Below are 16,942 nucleotides of genomic sequence, written 5' to 3'. Positions count from 1 at the left end.
GTCCTCCAATGCTCGCTTGTTCCTGCCCCCACATACCACCTTGCCTGGCCATAAGATCATGGGACGAAAGGTAGAATGTAGTTGCAGACTCTATGATGGAAGGCCATATACACCACCAAGACTGGATGGTATCGTGTATACAACACACTGAGGAGCTGAAGGTGCCCATGCTGCTGCTCCAACCAGCATGAAATGGCCCTGCTTGTCTGGGCCTGTACCTCCTGGGGCCTTCTTGTGGCTGACCAGCATAGGTTTAGAACTGAAACATCACATCAGAAAACCCAGTTTCTTGTGGGGAAAAATTATCCTAAATTAAAACATACCTGGCATGCTCCTCTGGCAATTTCCTCTGCCGCTGCATATGAAACATTAAGTCTCCTCCATTGACATATTCTATAACAAAAAATAGTCTGAAACACAAAAAGTACATTACATAAGTGATTGTTTTAGCTATGCATACAGCCTTTATTGTTGCTCTGGTTTTGGACCCTTTAAAAAACAGAATTACCACTATCTGGCAAGATTCCTCCTTCCCTTCCCTATATAATATGGCTGGTCTATGCCATGAAAGTATTGGCACATTTCCATTTCCTTTCAGTGCTCTCTTCAAACAGTGGAACCCCATGTAAAGAGTCAACATATAAAATTTCTTCTGGGGTTTCCTTTCCTGAGGAAAGAAACTAATTAACCTTTCACTCTCTAACTATTACTGTGATCATTTTATCAAATGTATGCATGCTTCCATCTCCTGCACACACAGAAGATACTGCATGCCTTTGCAGTTATGTTCAATTGCCATATCTACTTTTCTATGCCTAATCGCATGCATCTTAATGAGTTCCAAAATTCAACTTTTGGTCTTTCCTCAAACTACTCTTTCTTTGTCCAGGGCCAGTAATCTTAGCATTGTATTTTGCACAATCACTTCCTCATTCTTTTTAACAGTTGATTCATACCCAGGAGTTTGGGTAACACTTTGGAATAACAACAGAATATCTTCTGTGTCTGACTTATACCTGCTTTCTGTCTGGAAGCAAGAGTGCAGTCCAACAAGGAAGGGATGATTAGAAGCCTGTTCAAAAACATGTTTCTCTGTCTGAACCCAATCAATGTCCTGTTTAAAAAAAATTTCAAGCTCAGAAAATATTTTTCTTAGAATTATCAGATACACACAGAAACATTTACATTTCTTTTTAGCGTCAGGAAAAATTATTAGATAACTCACAGTTTAATTCTTTTGATAAGTTTAACTCTGCATTAGACAACACAGTTACCAAAATAAGAGACTACCTAATGCTGTCTACAACTCTTTCATTTTAATTATGGTATATATGTATGAAGACTGCATATTCAGAACACTAATAAAGGAAGATCATCCCTGTTCAGAAAAACTGAAAGTCTGAGCAGAGGAAGGTGAAGTAACACAAGGGCTGAGGAATTAATGGGTAGAACTTAAAGAGTATATGGGTAAGAAAAGCATGGAAAATGAAGCTTTATTATGAATATGTACACTAAAGTAAAACCATAAGGAACAATGGATGTTCGTCCACGCTTTTACTTGTCAAAATGGGTGCCTCATATTAAAGTAGGTGCTCAAGTCATAATCAAAGACTTCACAACTGTTAAGCCACATTGAAATGAAGCTCCAGTCAGAAGAGCAATTAAACTTGCAATGTGGTGTTCCCTGTTTGGTCTAAGTGACTTGATATATTAATAATTCTCAGTTTAGTTTAGTCAAGAAGCTTTTCCTAACTATATGTGTCACAAACTCAGCACAGAAAATGCAAATCAAGCCAAATTATCTACATAACTATTGCCCAGAAAGCATTCTGTTGGGACTGGTAGGCCTTCAACAATACCTACAAAGCCCTACACCCTCCCACATTCGTAATTAATAGGTCCTTTAAATGAAACTTAAGAAGCAATTCTGTTGTATTCACAGACAATGTGGACTCCAAACTAATAACTGACCATGCCAAGTACTGAAGTTTACAAAGGGAGGCTAACTGTCAGAGAACATGGCTTCTTAGTACTCCCCTTCAAGGGAATAACTGAAGCTCATATTATAAAAGTCAAACCTGGAAATTCAGTCAGTTATAAACGTGCCAATTAAGATCTAAATGTGGTAGCCTGTTCCATGAGCTTTCAATATTATTTGTTTGAAAAAAAGCCAACATGCATTTAGACAAATCTCTGAATACAGTGAAACTGCAAGCCTAATGTATGAACACCAGATGCAAATTCTTCAAAGAAAGCTATCTGCTCCACTCCTACAAATATTTCTTACCTCATCATCATTGACTAGTTCTTTTTTCACAACTTTCATTGCATAAATACGTTCAGTTTTCTTCAATCGAACAAGAAGTACTTTAGCATAGCTGCCTCTTCCAATAACCCGGAGCAGATCAAAATCCTGAAGGCCCAGACTAGAGGAAGCTTTGCCACTTTCTCTAATGCTCATTGCCTATTAAGATTAAAATAATTGAGCAAACTTACTACTATGTTATTAACCACAGTTGTCTGAGAGAATGAGGTTCACACAATTTATACATTTATTCTGCTGCAATAGTGATTAATAATTGTCCTTTATTTTTCTCAAAACTGCTTTGTATTTTAATATTAAAACTACCAGGGAGTAGAGACTAGAGATATTTTAAAGATGTTTACTGCACCTAGAATTCTGTACAACTCCAAACTATATATTCTCACAAGTGGACAAGTTTGAAAACTGTACAAGTTGATGGCTTCAGTATAGTTTACGTGTGTGTCAATCTCCAAATCATTAGGATTTATAATTGTAAAGATGCTGATGGTAGGAAGCTATTCAAAAACCATATCATCTCTTAAACTGGAATAATAAGACATTTACCTCTTTTTCTTCACCAACATGATCCAGACTTTCATGACTTGAAGGATTATATGGAATTACTGGGAGAACAAAGCAAAAGAAGTATTCAATATATGCATTAAAAATTAAGACCAAAGATACTTTCTATTGCCCAGAAGGCTCCAGTGCTAAAAACAGTTACATTTGTTTTACCAGCTAAGCCTTTTTGAATATCCATATTAATTCTTTCATCAATTGCCCACTGCTAATTAACATTATAAATTTTAAAATTCTGGCCTATGAAAGTATGACATTATGCTTTATCTGCACAGATCTCTCATGCAGTGCTTTCTACAGACGTGGGCAATGGTATAGTACAAATTGACTTCCTTTGTGTCCTGTAGTTGTAATAGTAAGTAGGGCTGTGCAAAGCTTCAGTCTCTGATTTGATTCGACAGATTCGGCCTGATTCGGTGGCCGAATCTCTGAATTGAATCAAGAGACCCTTTAATCTCTCTGAATCAAATCGGAACCCTCCAAATCGATTTGGGGAGATTCAGCAATTCAGACATAGACATAGCTTTAAATGTTTTTTCTACCTGCCTCTAGGTAGCAGGCAGCTCGTGAATGCCGCGATGCTGGTGCAGATGGACTGTCCCATGGGGGGGGGCCCAGTGCACTCGGCAGCAGACCACGGAGTGGACCAGAAGCAGTTCTGGTCCACTTCCAGGTCTGCCAGGGAGAGTGCTGCCCGCCCCCCCACCACATCCCCCCAGCTCAGTGACTGGTGCCTCCTGGGTCTGGGAGGGCACCCGGGGTCCTCCCGCGGCCGACTGCCAACTCCCCGGTGGACTTGAAAGTGGACCAAAAGTACTTCCAATCTACTTCCAGGTTTGCCGCCAAGCATGCAGGGCGGGCTCCCCCACACTCCTGTGGGGTGCCCCATCCACCCCAGCATTGTAGCATTCACAAGCCACACCTGATACCTCAAGGTATGTAGAAAAAAAATTTAAAGCTGTGTCCATGTCCAAATTGCTGATTCTCCAAATCGGCATCAAATCTTCAGATTCAGATTTGGTCACTCTGAAGCAGGGACAGTGATACAAATCAACAAATCAAATCTGATTCAGGCCGAATCCAAATCAAATAGGACCCATTTTGTATGCTCCTAATAGTAACTAGGGCTCCACAAAGGTCTGTGTGCTGATTCAATTTGGAGAAGATTCGGCTGATTCAGTGGCTGAATCTCCAAATCGGAATCGAATCGGGGACCAATAAAAAGGTCTGAATTGATTCAAAGCTCTCCAAATTGATTTGGAAAATATTTGGAGAGATTTGGAGATTTGGGCAATCCCCACTCGCTGCCTCAGGGAGCTGGACCCGGCAGTCTCCGTGCCAGTAAGTAGGCGGGGGGGGGCAGGCATTGGAGGAGTGGGGAAGGGGACCGTAGGAGGACCCTTGCCAGGCCCTATCTCCTGCCTGCTTCCCCAGCCCCCCGAGTGCCCTCCTACCCCTGCCTGCTCTCCCAGCCACGTTAAGGGCTGCCCTGCCTGGCCCTAGTGTCCTGGTGCTTAAAAAAAAGCCCTGCATTCACTGGCTCCTGCCGGGGGGGGGTGCCCCCCGCCACGGCACAGGGCAGTAGGGTGCAGCAGGGATCTCCCCCCTGCCTGGCAGGAGCCGGTGAGTGCGGGGCTTTACAAAAAAAAAAAAAAAAGAAAGAAGAAAAGAGCCTGGACACTGGGGCCAGGCAGGGCAGCAATTGACAGGGCTAGGAGAGCGGGCAGAGGGTGGTGCCTGTTTGATTCTGAGATTCGGAAGCAGCTGAACCTCCAAATCAGATTCTGGACAGTGATTCAAATCACCTAATCAAATCACTGTCCCTCAAAATCGGCCAACTCTGAATCTGAAGCAAAAACTAGCTGCTTCGCACAGGCCTAATAGGAACTAGATTCAAATTCCAAATGCGATGACTACCATTCTTACATATACAAGGAATAATAATAGCGAGGCATCTGGGACACTGATCTAGGAGATATGATCAGATATCAATTCTAATTATAGCTAACTAAATTATTTATAGTGTTACACAGAACTAACCACAAACTATTTCTATAAACCCTCTTAACGAAGTGTAAATCTAAAACATCAGGTGGGTCATATTTGTTCTCCATCTTCATAATTTTTTCTTAAACAGACTTCATTCCTTTTTCCCCTGAACAGAACTAACTAGTGTCATTTTATTAATATCTTACAGTTATTCCTTGTAAAACGCTGTATTTTCATTATGAGGAGTTTAAAAACAAAATTTTAACTGATTACATTCCAGCAATTTCAGGTACTTTAAAGAGTATTTAATGTATTAGCTTTACCTGGTTCTATGTTATCTGGATGCACTGATGACTGATCCATAGGTATTATAGGCTCCTGAAAATATTCAGAGTAATGGTTTATACAGTTTACCAATTACAGATTAATACAATGTAATCTGGCTTTGGGACTGAATTTATAGAAGGATCAACACAAGCAGTTACCCTTTTGAGTCTGAGAAACTTAAGCTCTTTGAAAAGGGGATTCCAGGTTACTGAGTCTCTTTCTAGTAAAAGAGAGTACTGTGGATAATCTTTAAGGACCAAAACAGTTAAGTTTTTTACTAAATCAAGTAGCATCCATATGGCATTGAATTCAGTTGGTTACTAGAAATGTGTGGAGAAACTAGCACTTTTCCAATTCTCCTTCTCCCACTCACCTGGGCAGAGAACGTTACAGTGACTGGCTATGAAAGAGTTTTTTCTTTGTCCTCAAATAAATTTCTATCTATTGACTATTCCAGGGACACCCAAATTACAACAAATAGAATTCACAGCTATGAACTGAGGTTATACACATGCTCCAGAGTTGGGGGTGTGGGGAGCCACTTTAATTACAGAGGCTCTGAGAGATGCTCTAATTAAAGCACTCACAGTTTCACATGTATTCAGCATCCCGCACTTCAAAATGGCAACGGGGTGCTTCAACTAAAGCTCATTTGACGAGCTTTAGTTAAAGTGCCCTACTGCCATTTGGAAACACAGGGACGCTGAATACACATGAAGCAGAGGCTGCTGGAGCATGTTAATTAGTAAACTCTAGCAGACTCGCAGCAGACTTGATTAACTGAGTTTGCTCCAATGCCTGCTAATTAGTACATGTTAGAGCAGATGTCCATCGCAGGTACAGGTGTTCTATGTTTTGAGTGAGCTCTAGGGAATCTACTACATCAAGAGTAGGGGCAACCTTTTCTGGCTGCAGGTCAGAGTGACCCATGTTGGTGGATGGGTGGGCACTAGGACCCTGCTGCTGCCAGTGTTTGTCCCCCCGCAGCAGCAGAAGGCACCCCACAGAATATGGAACCTGAAGCCCCATGTCTGCAGGCCAGATCCAAAGATTCTGTGGGCTGTAGGTTGCTGACCACCGTACTGGATCATGAGGCCTAGGAACTAAACACTGCTAACTTACTGGGTAGCTCTAAACAAATCAGTTTCTTTGCCCAAGTTTTCTTTCCTGAAACATGGAGATATTTCTTACCTAACACGTTTGCATATCATTAGAGGAGTATAACTTGCATCAGTGAAATTAATGGTGGAAGTGTACATTTTATTTCTGAGAAGCAAAGTGAAGTACAGCCATCAGCACCTGTCCAGTAGTCACAGAGGACCTCAATGTTGTAGTTACAGGCTCCATGCTCAACTCACTATTCTGTACTGTTTTGTTTCAGAGGAGTGATTAGATGAAGTTCACTTACTGGTGGAAGTCCATGGCGACCACATTCAATGTTGACAAGTTTGTGACACTTCTTGTGAACAAGGAGTTTGCAGTTGATGCACTTATAGCCCTGACGCCCCAGGCCCCATATTCGGTCAGTACATATGGCACAATGAGCTCTCTAAAAGGACAAGTCAATAAAATTCAGACAAAGAACAATCAAACTAGTAGTATCTTTTCATTATTTGCATTATAGTAAAAATATAAGAACTTGAATGAGGGGCCCTGCATTCTTGTTAATGGACATAAAAAGTTGGTCCCTACACCAAAGGGCTTGCAATTTAAGTGCAAGCAAAAGCAAATGGGTGGAGACAAGAGATAAACAACACAAAGTAACAATAAAATTAGAGGTATACCAATAAAGATTTTCTTGGCCGATACCGATAGCCAATGATTAACCAACTGTATTGGCCGATGCTGATCCAGTAACGGATATTTAGTAATAGCACAAAGCATTTTAAACTACTGACATAAATAAATCTTTTTATTTTTTGGTTGTTTTCCAATTATAAACACACACGCACATGCCTTCTGCCTGCTCTGGCCCTTGATGAGGAAGGCAGTGACCACCTTATTCCTAAGCACATCACCCCCTCACTCACAGCTCTTACTGCAGCTCCGCTCCCCACACAGCCAACACTGCCATCTCAGGTGGGCAGGGCAGGCCCTCATGCAAACAGTGGCATTGGGCATGTTTTGAGCCCTAGGACATGCCATTGCCTCAGCACCGGTGGGCCCCACACAGCTGAGCTCCTGTGGCTGCTGGGGAGAAGCCACTTTTGCAAAGGCGCCCAGCGCCCAGCAGAGCGGACTGTCCCTCGCACAGAGTCCTTTTGTTCCTGAGTGTGGAGCTCTGTGACCGCTCCCCAGTGCCCCCTCCTCCTGCTTGTTGGGACCTGTAGTCTGCTGCAGGCTTGGGTCAGCAGCAGGGTGCTGGGAACGGACTACGCTTGCCAGGGTGCTCTGGACATGCGGTTGTAATTATTGGCTACAACGACCAAAGAAAGCCAATAGCTGATAACAGGTTGGGGGGTTTTTTGTTTGTTTTTTTTAAATAATGGTGCTGATCCAACAGCCAACCGATATATTGGTGCACCCCTAAAAAAAGTTAAATACAAGTACCAGTTACATTTAGATGGTTTGTACACAGTAGAGCAATAAGTGCAAAGAGCAAACATGTAGTACAGGCCAGGTAAAGGCAAATGAAGAGGACCGCAAACCAAAAGAAAAAGCAACAACTGGAAAAAAACCTATGTGATAAGGGTGCCTAAAAAGCCAAGGCAGGAAGTGGTTAATGATGACTTTCAGCAGCCTGAAGTGAAAGATGAGGACTGAGGAGGGATCCTGGGATCTGTCTAGGAAGAGTTCAAACAAGACCTTAAATAAAACATCCTCAGTGGAACAGAAACAGCAGATTTGGAAAGGGTCAAAGAGGGAAAGAAGAGGTAATCCATGCAGTGGATGGCAGATAACATGAAACACAAACCATCACTAAATAATTTAATTCTCTCTGAGAAAAGGACCTAAAAAACAGTATTAACTCCCACATATGGAGGCTGGCTAGACAGACTTCTCACAATTCTTACTTGCAAGGTATAGAGAGAACTCCATGTTCCACAAGCAAGACTCAAACATGTTTGTTCCCAGAGCTCAGGAAGTGCCAATGTCTATTGGGAGCTCCGTACCCAACCTGCTCTTTCAGTTCACAGCCACTTAATACCAGTGCTGGTGTCCTCTGGGAACAAATTAAAAGACTATGGCTGCATTTGTATTGCTGATACAGTAACTTGTGTGTGCAGTACTAATTCAAAATAAACATGTGAGTTACTCATATTTGAATAGCCTAAATGTTAAATTGTACTGAAAGTACATGGCTATCAATGACCAACTGCTATAAATAACACACAAGCAAAGTAGCAATACTCAAACTAGTACAATACACTTCACTAACCTTCAGCATACTTTTTGTTTATCAGACAATACAAGCAGTTCCTTTTGTCTGATACCACACAGAGGGCAAGGCCAATTTTCTATAGAATAAATTTACCTTTTAATCTTTTGAGGGTGTAACATTACACAGTTATAAGAAAAGCTGTGTCTGTTTTAGGGCTGGATTCAAAGTCTTACCCTATTAAACCGCTTTGCTTGAAAAGTATGACCATTTGCACAGTACAGCTTTCGCCACCGGCGGGCACCACGACGATAAATGGATTCTAGGAGGAAGAAAAGTAGAAACAGATGAATGAAAGTGTAAATATGGCACTTGAAAGCATGTGGTACATTATACAAACTACTTTAAAAGAATGAAGGCTTCAGGAAGATTTCACTAGGAATTTTCTGCATGAAAATAACTACAAATGCACCTTTGCTCAGATCTGATACTTGTAAAGGATTCTATTTTTCTTAAAACAAAATGCAGAACCTTCAGATATTTGGTATGTGAACTTTAGTTTTCTATAATCTTGCTTGTAACTGTGTAGGAATGTGGTGTATGATAATCCCAACCACACATCCCTAGAAACTTCTGTAACTTCACAGAAGAGGTAGAAGTCAGAAAGCAACAGCTTACGATGCCCTACATTTCCTTAAGAGTGCTGACACAAGTGATATTTTTCATGCAATCGGGCCCCTGAAAGCACTCTACAGCTGTGACTTAACGCATGCATGGCTGCAGAATGCTTTTAAAATGGCCTGTTGCACAAAAAGTTAACCCTGGTAAAATTAAGTATTAAGTGAAGGTACTCTAAAGGAGAGTACCTTGGAGAACTTATGTTCCCTCCAGGGTAAATTTTTCATGCAGGGACAGGACTGGGCTGGTGCTCATGCCAGCAGTAGTAGCCCAGCCATGTCTTAGGGCTGTCAGTGCGGGACAGAAGGGGAAGAGGAGGGAGCAGACAGCACAGAGCTGCCTGCTGCTTTTGAATGGCCAGGGGGAAGGGGTGGAACAAAGCACCCTCGCCTTGCAGGCCTGGCCTGGCTCTCCCCAGTACCCCAGCCAACAGCTCTGTGCTGGCTGCTTCCTCCCCATCCCTCCCATGTTGACTGCCCTGGAGCTGGGGGATAGGAGGGGCTGTGGACAGGGGCAGTTTGGTAGCCTCTTCAGAGACTGTTGAAGCACCCCCACCTGCTGGCCACAGCTGGTGCAGACAAGCTCCAGCCCTCACCCCTGCCCCAACAGGACAACATCTGTTGTGCTGGTGGGGGGGAGGGATGGCTCTAACTCATGGCGCTTTATGTCCAGCACCATGAGTCAGAGTGGGGGCCCTGAACATCCATAAACAGCCTAAATAGACTGAACCAACCTAGTAGAACTTCCAAGGGTGAATGGGTAGGGATGCAATCTTAAAATTAAGAGCAGTACTGAATACAAGTCATCAAATCATTCTTACAATAAGGGGGCATGGAGAAGAACCCCAAGAACCATTATTTCGCAGAATATTTCTTCCAACAGCTCTGAATGCAAACCCAGTCTTTACAGAAAGAGTACCTCTCATTCATGCTAATTAGTGTCCACAATTTAAAGAGGCAATAACTTCCTTTTCCATTTTTTCAGGGAATTTTAAAGCTGCAAGATCCTCAAGTCTATTTAGTTTTCATATTATAACAAATTTCTGCAACAAGACAGCAATGTTTGAAATGGTGAAAACACCCTAACTGTATACTACATTTCAGTTAAAAAGACTAGACAGTATTGTTAGTCATTTAGTCTACCCAGACCTGGGAAGAGACAAAGCTAGATTAGAAGAGTTATAGCCACACTAGCTAGACTTAGACATCTCAGGAATCCCTTGAGATATTCAAAATCAGCAGATGTTTACCAGTTCAAATTCTATTATAAGATAAATGTGCTATGACCATTTTCAAGAAGGGATTTTTACAACAAAAATGAGCTTACTATCTTCTCCTGGACAGGGCATGCCGGGCCTTTCTGGTACACAAGGAAACACTGTAAAATAGACAGAGACTTCAGATTAAATCTCATTTCAGATATTAAAGAAAACATATTAAAAAGACAAATAGTTATAATGGACAGTTGGATTATCTGAGAAGACAGAGTACAAAGACTTCACAATACAAGGTCTGTGAGTGGCTATACCAAGCCACTAAGAATCCTGAAAGAAGAAAACTAATAAAACAAACACAGGCTTCTAAACCTGTATCTCCTTATTTTCTACTTTTGATTTTTTTCAATTCTTCCATATTCTTTATTCTAAAAAGTCATTTAAACAAATTATTAGCTGAACAGAGATGTGGCGTACCAAGTGATCACTGACTCTTTCACAAGGATGTGAAAAATTAATGTAAGTTTGTTAATTTTATCTGTTCAATGACAAACTGACTTCCTTACTGAGGGCTTAAGCAATCTCTACTTCTACCAGATGCATACGTATATCAGAGTCCCCAGACTGTTTCTATAGTGTGAATGACATTTTAACAGTCTTTGTGGCTATTTTTAATTTTGTGTACAGTTGCCCAATGTCTTTATTAGAAATGTATTACCTACATGACAAAAATATTAGAAAATCATTTACTAATTGATTACTGTGCGTCAGGCTTCTACCAGCCCAAGGGGATCGTCCTGCCTGATAAGACGCAGGATTACCAGGGTAAGGGCAAACATACGCCCATCACTGGCATAGATCTTGTGAAAGAACACCTTGCAAGGGAACACCTGGACATGCCCAAATCAGCTGGCCCGGGTGGAATGCACCCAAGAGTGCTAAGGGAACTGCCTGACATCATAGCGTAGCCAATGGTGAGGATATTCGACAACTCTCAATTCAGGTATATAGGGATAAAAAAGAAGGCTCAGGGTAGCATAGACAAGACAAACTAGGACAATTGGTGACAGATAAGGGGGGACAAAGCTGAGCTCTTCAATGAGTTTTTTGCTTCTGTATTTCTGAACTTGGATCAGGACAAATCCCCCAGTTGGATCATAGACAGGCATAAAGGGGTAACCAGCCCACCAACTGTTAGCACCAACTTAGTGAAGAGACACTTGGAGGGGCTGGATGTATTTAAGTCAGCAGGCTTGGATGATCTTCACCAAGGGTGCTGAAGGAATTGTCCAGTATCATAGCAGAGCCACTGGCACAGCTGTTTGAGCACTCTTGGTGCTAAGATCAGGTCCCAGAGGACTGGAAAAGGGCCAATGTGATCCCTATTTTCAAGAAGGGAAGGAAGGAGGATCCAAGTAACTATAGACCGGTTGTCTCACCTCTATCCTCAGTAAAACTTTTAAAAAAATTATTAAGGATAGCTGTGGGTATCCAGCATGCTAAACAGCAACCAGCATGGATTTATGGGAGGTAGAGCCTGCCTGACTCCCCCCAGACGTGGTGCACTTTCAAGAAACACCTGGATGCCTATCTTGCTGGGATCATTTGCCCCCTGCTGACTTCCTGCCCCTTGGGCAGGGGCTGGACCCAATGATCTTGCAAGGTGCCTTGCAGCTCTAATGCCTATGTCTATGAAATCCATGATAATATTATTTGCGTATAGTAAAATAAGGTCATTAACAGGACAGAAGAGTGAGTGCCATTAGCTGCTCATAGATTAGTTTTCTGACAACCTCTAATATAAACGTGTCTGTTTACATGCAATATTATGTATTTATGATCTTCTCCATGCTGGTAATTTTTGATATAGCCCCAGAAAAATACTGCTAGCTGTAATAATAGCAGAAACAATGTAGACCACTGAGAAGTAAGATATGATACTAGCTTGATCACTTCAACATATCGTCAAATAATCAATAGAAGTGGAGGCAGGAAATATGAACATACATATTTCAGGACAAAGCAAAGATATACTTGGGCTAAGCAGAATTTCTGGGCACTTCTACATTCACTCTATGGAATCTTCTCTTCCCTATGTCCTCAGTGAAAATTATTAGCATTTTAATTCCCTGCTCCAGAAAGTAGAAACATTCACCATTGTATAAGCCTTAAAAAAGCTCACTAGAAAAAGAGAAACAGTAGTTAGTCTCAGATATCTGTCTCTGCTCTAACTGAAATTACAAGTTTTGATTTGTGCCTACATGGATGAAATAGAATTCAATTCAATTTCGGTTTCTGAAGCCATTTTGCTTTCATTCCCCAAAACAGGGGTCATGCTAAAACATCATGCTTGCACCTTTTTCTTGGGAGCCAGCTGCTTTCTTCTATTACTTTAAAATTTAGCTTCTGCAGGTTCTAGGTCTCCACATACAAAGAAAAATATTCTAACACAAGCAGAGGCAGTACTAATTCACTTAGCCTGGAGAAATAACCACAGTGGGCCAAACAATAGCTTGGACAGGTATGAATTGTTCACATACAGTACTGCCAGTTTTTTAACTGTTCAGCATTAACTTTAAAATATTCTGTTCCATCTTGAAGTCTGACCAAAGTACCTAACTTAGGCCTGTGAATGAAGATTATTAGTTTATTTTCTTTTATTTGACTCCTACTTTAAAAGCAGTGAGCAGGGAATAGGACCCAGCATGGTATGAACAACACAGTCAGCTTCCTGCCAGCACAAGCATGCCAAGCACTACTGTACCAAATGCGAGGAGGCTTTCTTTCCACTTCTATTTCTACATGTTATTCACTGCTAGCAAGTTTTCCAACAACGCTTTCACCAATCAAGGTAGCATTAGCAATACTATGGGATTTTGGTGCAGCAGTCTTCTTTTAAGAATATCAAATCATTTGGTCCAGTAGTCTTTGATGCTTGGGTGGATGAGAAGGGGAGAAAAGTACAAACTAGCAAATTTCAATATTCAGATGTGATAAGGAAGACCAAATCAATATCCAGAGGAACAGAAAGAAGGGTGTACTGGCTTATTTGTATAAGGAAAAAGAAATTAAGCTCTACTCTACCATGAATTAGCAGCTCAGAATCTTTGTTTAATTCATATAACCGGAAAGCTTCTTCCAACTCCAGCTGAGAAGAAACCGTACATGGGTCTCCTAAAAAGAAAGAAAGAAAAAAAAAAAAGTGTAATTTGAAGATATAGCATTGTGATGGAATTTTGCCACAACTGCTTTTAATTTTTGTCACAGACACGTTCATATCTATATTAGTGTTTCTAAGTTATGCATTCTTAATGCTTCTAGTCAGTCAGAAAAGAGAATCCTGTTCCAGAGATTGTATCTAAACTCCCCCCAGATTTAATAAGAGATTTTGTGAGTTGTTTACTTTGTACTATTTTGGCTCGTCTCATAGATATTTTGTACGAGAAACAAACACGGTTACTCACACACCACATAAGAAAAACCATGAGCCATATTTTAGATTTCTAAAATTATATTGCTTTTATACATGAAAAAGTGATGAGACTATGAAAAATTTGCTACAATGTTCGTCCAACATAAAAAAAAGAAATGGAACAAATTACTCCAAAAACAACTTTCCCAGCCTCAAATTAATCATCAGGGGAACAACACCAACACCGTACAACATTCCAACCTCAGACTTGATGAAACTGAAAGCAGCGACCAACCCTCAAATATCATCACTCTCGCCACACACACGCTTACCAAAACTGAAAAATCTGTCCTTTCTAAAGGCCTAAATTTCTGTCCAGAAAAATACACTAATAAAAATACTTCAATGTGGAAAACTAGAATTCTTCCGACGCCTCCGCCTCCAGGAATATTTCCATGACCAAAATGAATCCACTTCCAACAACAACTCATCCTCTGACAACATTGAGGAAAAGATCAACCCCAAAAAACCACAAAGAACATCAGATTGGACACCTGACAGTGGATGAAACCCTAACCTCGACCGCTACACTGACTGCTTCAGGGAAAGAATGAACAATGAAATAATCAGCAACACGCCACCAAAACGACCTCTCTCTACCACAGAGAAAGGCCATAGAATCTCTAAAATTGAACCACCAAATAGTAATAAAATCAGCAGGTAAAGGAGGAGCCAAAGTCGTCGTAAACCACGAAGGCTACATAAAGGAAGCCAATGGACAACTCTCTGACACCAACTACAAAGAACTACAAAAAGACTCTACTCCCCTTTTCACCATGAAACTCAATAATACCATCAAATCATTTCCATCAAAACTACAAGAAAAACTACAGACCTTGATCCCCCCCCACTACCCAACCCAGGGACTTTTTACATGCTCCCTAAAATCCACAAACAAGGGAACCCTGGCAGACCTATCATATCCAACCATGGGACCCTAACTGAGGAAATATCAGGTTTCATTAAATCAATCCTAAAACCACTTGGACAAAACTTGTTCTTTGAGTGACAAGACACTACAGAAACTTAAAAACATAGACCACCTCCCCAACACCCTCCTAGTCACCATGGACATTACCAGCCTATATACCAACATCCCACACCAAGATGACATCCAAGTCTGCTTTACAAATCTACAAGACCAAGATTACAACTCCGAGTACAGACCCAAAGATATTACTGACCTTATACACTTCATGCTCTCACACAACAATTTCACTTTTAATAACCAACACTTCCTCCAGACCATGGGCACCAAAATGCCCCCACAGTATGCCAATCTTTTTATGAGCCACCTGGAAGACTTCCTCAAGGACTGCACCATCAAACCCTTGCTATATTTAAGATATATCGATGAAATCTGCATCACTTGGACTGAAAACCTGCAATCTCTGATTGAGTTCCATCAGAAATTCAACAATCACCATCCCTCCATCCGACTATCTCTTGAATACTTCAGCACCAATATCTCCTTTTTAGACACGATGAGCAGCATTCATAATGGGAAAATACAGACCTCGTTATACAAGAAACCCACAGACCAACAAACGTATCTGCACAGAACCAGCAGTCACGCTGAACACACCAAATAGCTGTGATATACAGCCAAACCCTCAGATACCACTGAATTTGCACTGAGGAAAACACCTGGGATTGCCACCTCACCAATCTTAAAAAGGCTTTCACCTAACAAGGACACTTCTCCAGAGAGATAGATAGCACATTTGAAAGAGCCACCTGAATACCACGTGAAAAACTGCTGCAGTACAGAAGAAAACCCCCATGAATCACACACTGCTGGTTATGACATATCACTCCTCCCTCATACCCATATGGGAGATCCTCAAACAGTTGCAACCCATACTAGAAAGACACCCTATTCTTAAAGAGATCTTCCCAGAGCCACTCATCCTATCTTTCAAGCAAGCATGAACCTCATTAACCTCATCACCAGAAGCAAACTTCCTCACGCCCAGAACACACCAAATGGATCCAGACCATGCCATGACAAGAAATGCAAAACCTGCCAGTACATCTCCACTACACTCACAATTACTACATCCCACAACAGAGCCATCAGCATTCCCAGATCTTACAGCTGCACCTCCAGAAATGTAATACTTCTCATCCAATGCACCAAATGCCCTGATGGAAAATATGTAGGAGAGACCAACCAGAACTGCACACCAGAATGAACACACACTGGAAATCTCTCAAAGACAGGAATACCCAATTACCTGTGGGGGCACATTTCTCACAGGTACCTCTCCACTATTCAGCTCCCTTCTCTCCCCACCACCCAGCCTGCCTCTCACCCACTGTCTCCTCTTTTTACATCTTCACTAACCGCCTATCTTGGATGCATACCAGCCCAGCCACTGGCTAATTTACTTTTAATTCCATGCAGGAAGAACACACACCAACTGTAGAAACTTCTTCAGCCTGACAAAGGGTTTTTAAACCCGAAAGCTTGCTTTCCCTTCTGCTTAAAATTTTTTTCCCCCCAACTATTTAAGTTGATCTATTTAAAGATATCGGATTCACCCAGATTCACATTGTCTGCCTATGTCTAGAATGTCAAACTCATCTGACCCCCTGGGCTGGAGGAGTGGTATGGGGCCGATTCCCTTGCCAGACTGGGCTCACAGGCCCATGTACATGCTCCCTTCCCACATATGTTGGATCTGGGGCAGGTAGTGCACAAATCCTGGGACTAGCTGGGTCAGACAGCAAGTGTAGATTCATAGATGTTAGGGTTGGAAGGGACCTCAATACATCGAGTCTGATTCCCTGCACAGACAGGAAAGCGCTGGGTTCAGATGACCTCAGCCAGATGCCCAGTCAACTTCCTCTTGAAGACCCCCAGGGTAGGGGAGAGCACCACCTCCCTTGGGAGCCCATTCCAGACCTTGGCCACTAATTGTGAAGAAGTTCCTCCTAATGTCCAGTCTAAATCTGCTCTCTGCTAGCTTATGGCCATTATTTCTTGTGACCCCCCCAGGGGCGCCTTGGTGAGTAGAGCCTCACCAATTCCCTTCTGTGGCCCCATGATGAATTTAT

General features: G+C 41.8%; 1 protein-coding gene across 1 annotated transcript in view; it reads right to left on the bottom strand.

The window, feature by feature from the left end:
* Positions 1-16,942, bottom strand: part of PRKCI (protein kinase C iota) — a 42,724-nt gene that overhangs the window by 11,934 nt on the left and 13,848 nt on the right. Inside the window, exons 3-11 of the mRNA XM_019532725.1 lie at positions 13,495-13,584; positions 10,524-10,574; positions 8,756-8,841; positions 6,609-6,749; positions 5,197-5,251; positions 2,870-2,928; positions 2,288-2,464; positions 1,017-1,114; positions 324-410 (exon numbers count right to left, since the gene is read on the bottom strand). Coding sequence (XP_019388270.1) covers positions 324-410; positions 1,017-1,114; positions 2,288-2,464; positions 2,870-2,928; positions 5,197-5,251; positions 6,609-6,749; positions 8,756-8,841; positions 10,524-10,574; positions 13,495-13,584 — 844 coding nt within the window. The remainder of the gene's footprint in view (positions 1-323; positions 411-1,016; positions 1,115-2,287; positions 2,465-2,869; positions 2,929-5,196; positions 5,252-6,608; positions 6,750-8,755; positions 8,842-10,523; positions 10,575-13,494; positions 13,585-16,942) is intronic.

This window comes from Crocodylus porosus, unplaced genomic scaffold, assembly GCF_001723895.1.
Source record: "Crocodylus porosus isolate Cpor-Errol unplaced genomic scaffold, CroPor_comp1, whole genome shotgun sequence".
Lineage (NCBI taxonomy): Eukaryota > Metazoa > Chordata > Crocodylia > Crocodylidae > Crocodylus > Crocodylus porosus.
The sequence above is the reverse complement of the archived record's forward strand: the minus strand, read 5'-3'. Positions and strand labels throughout refer to the sequence as shown.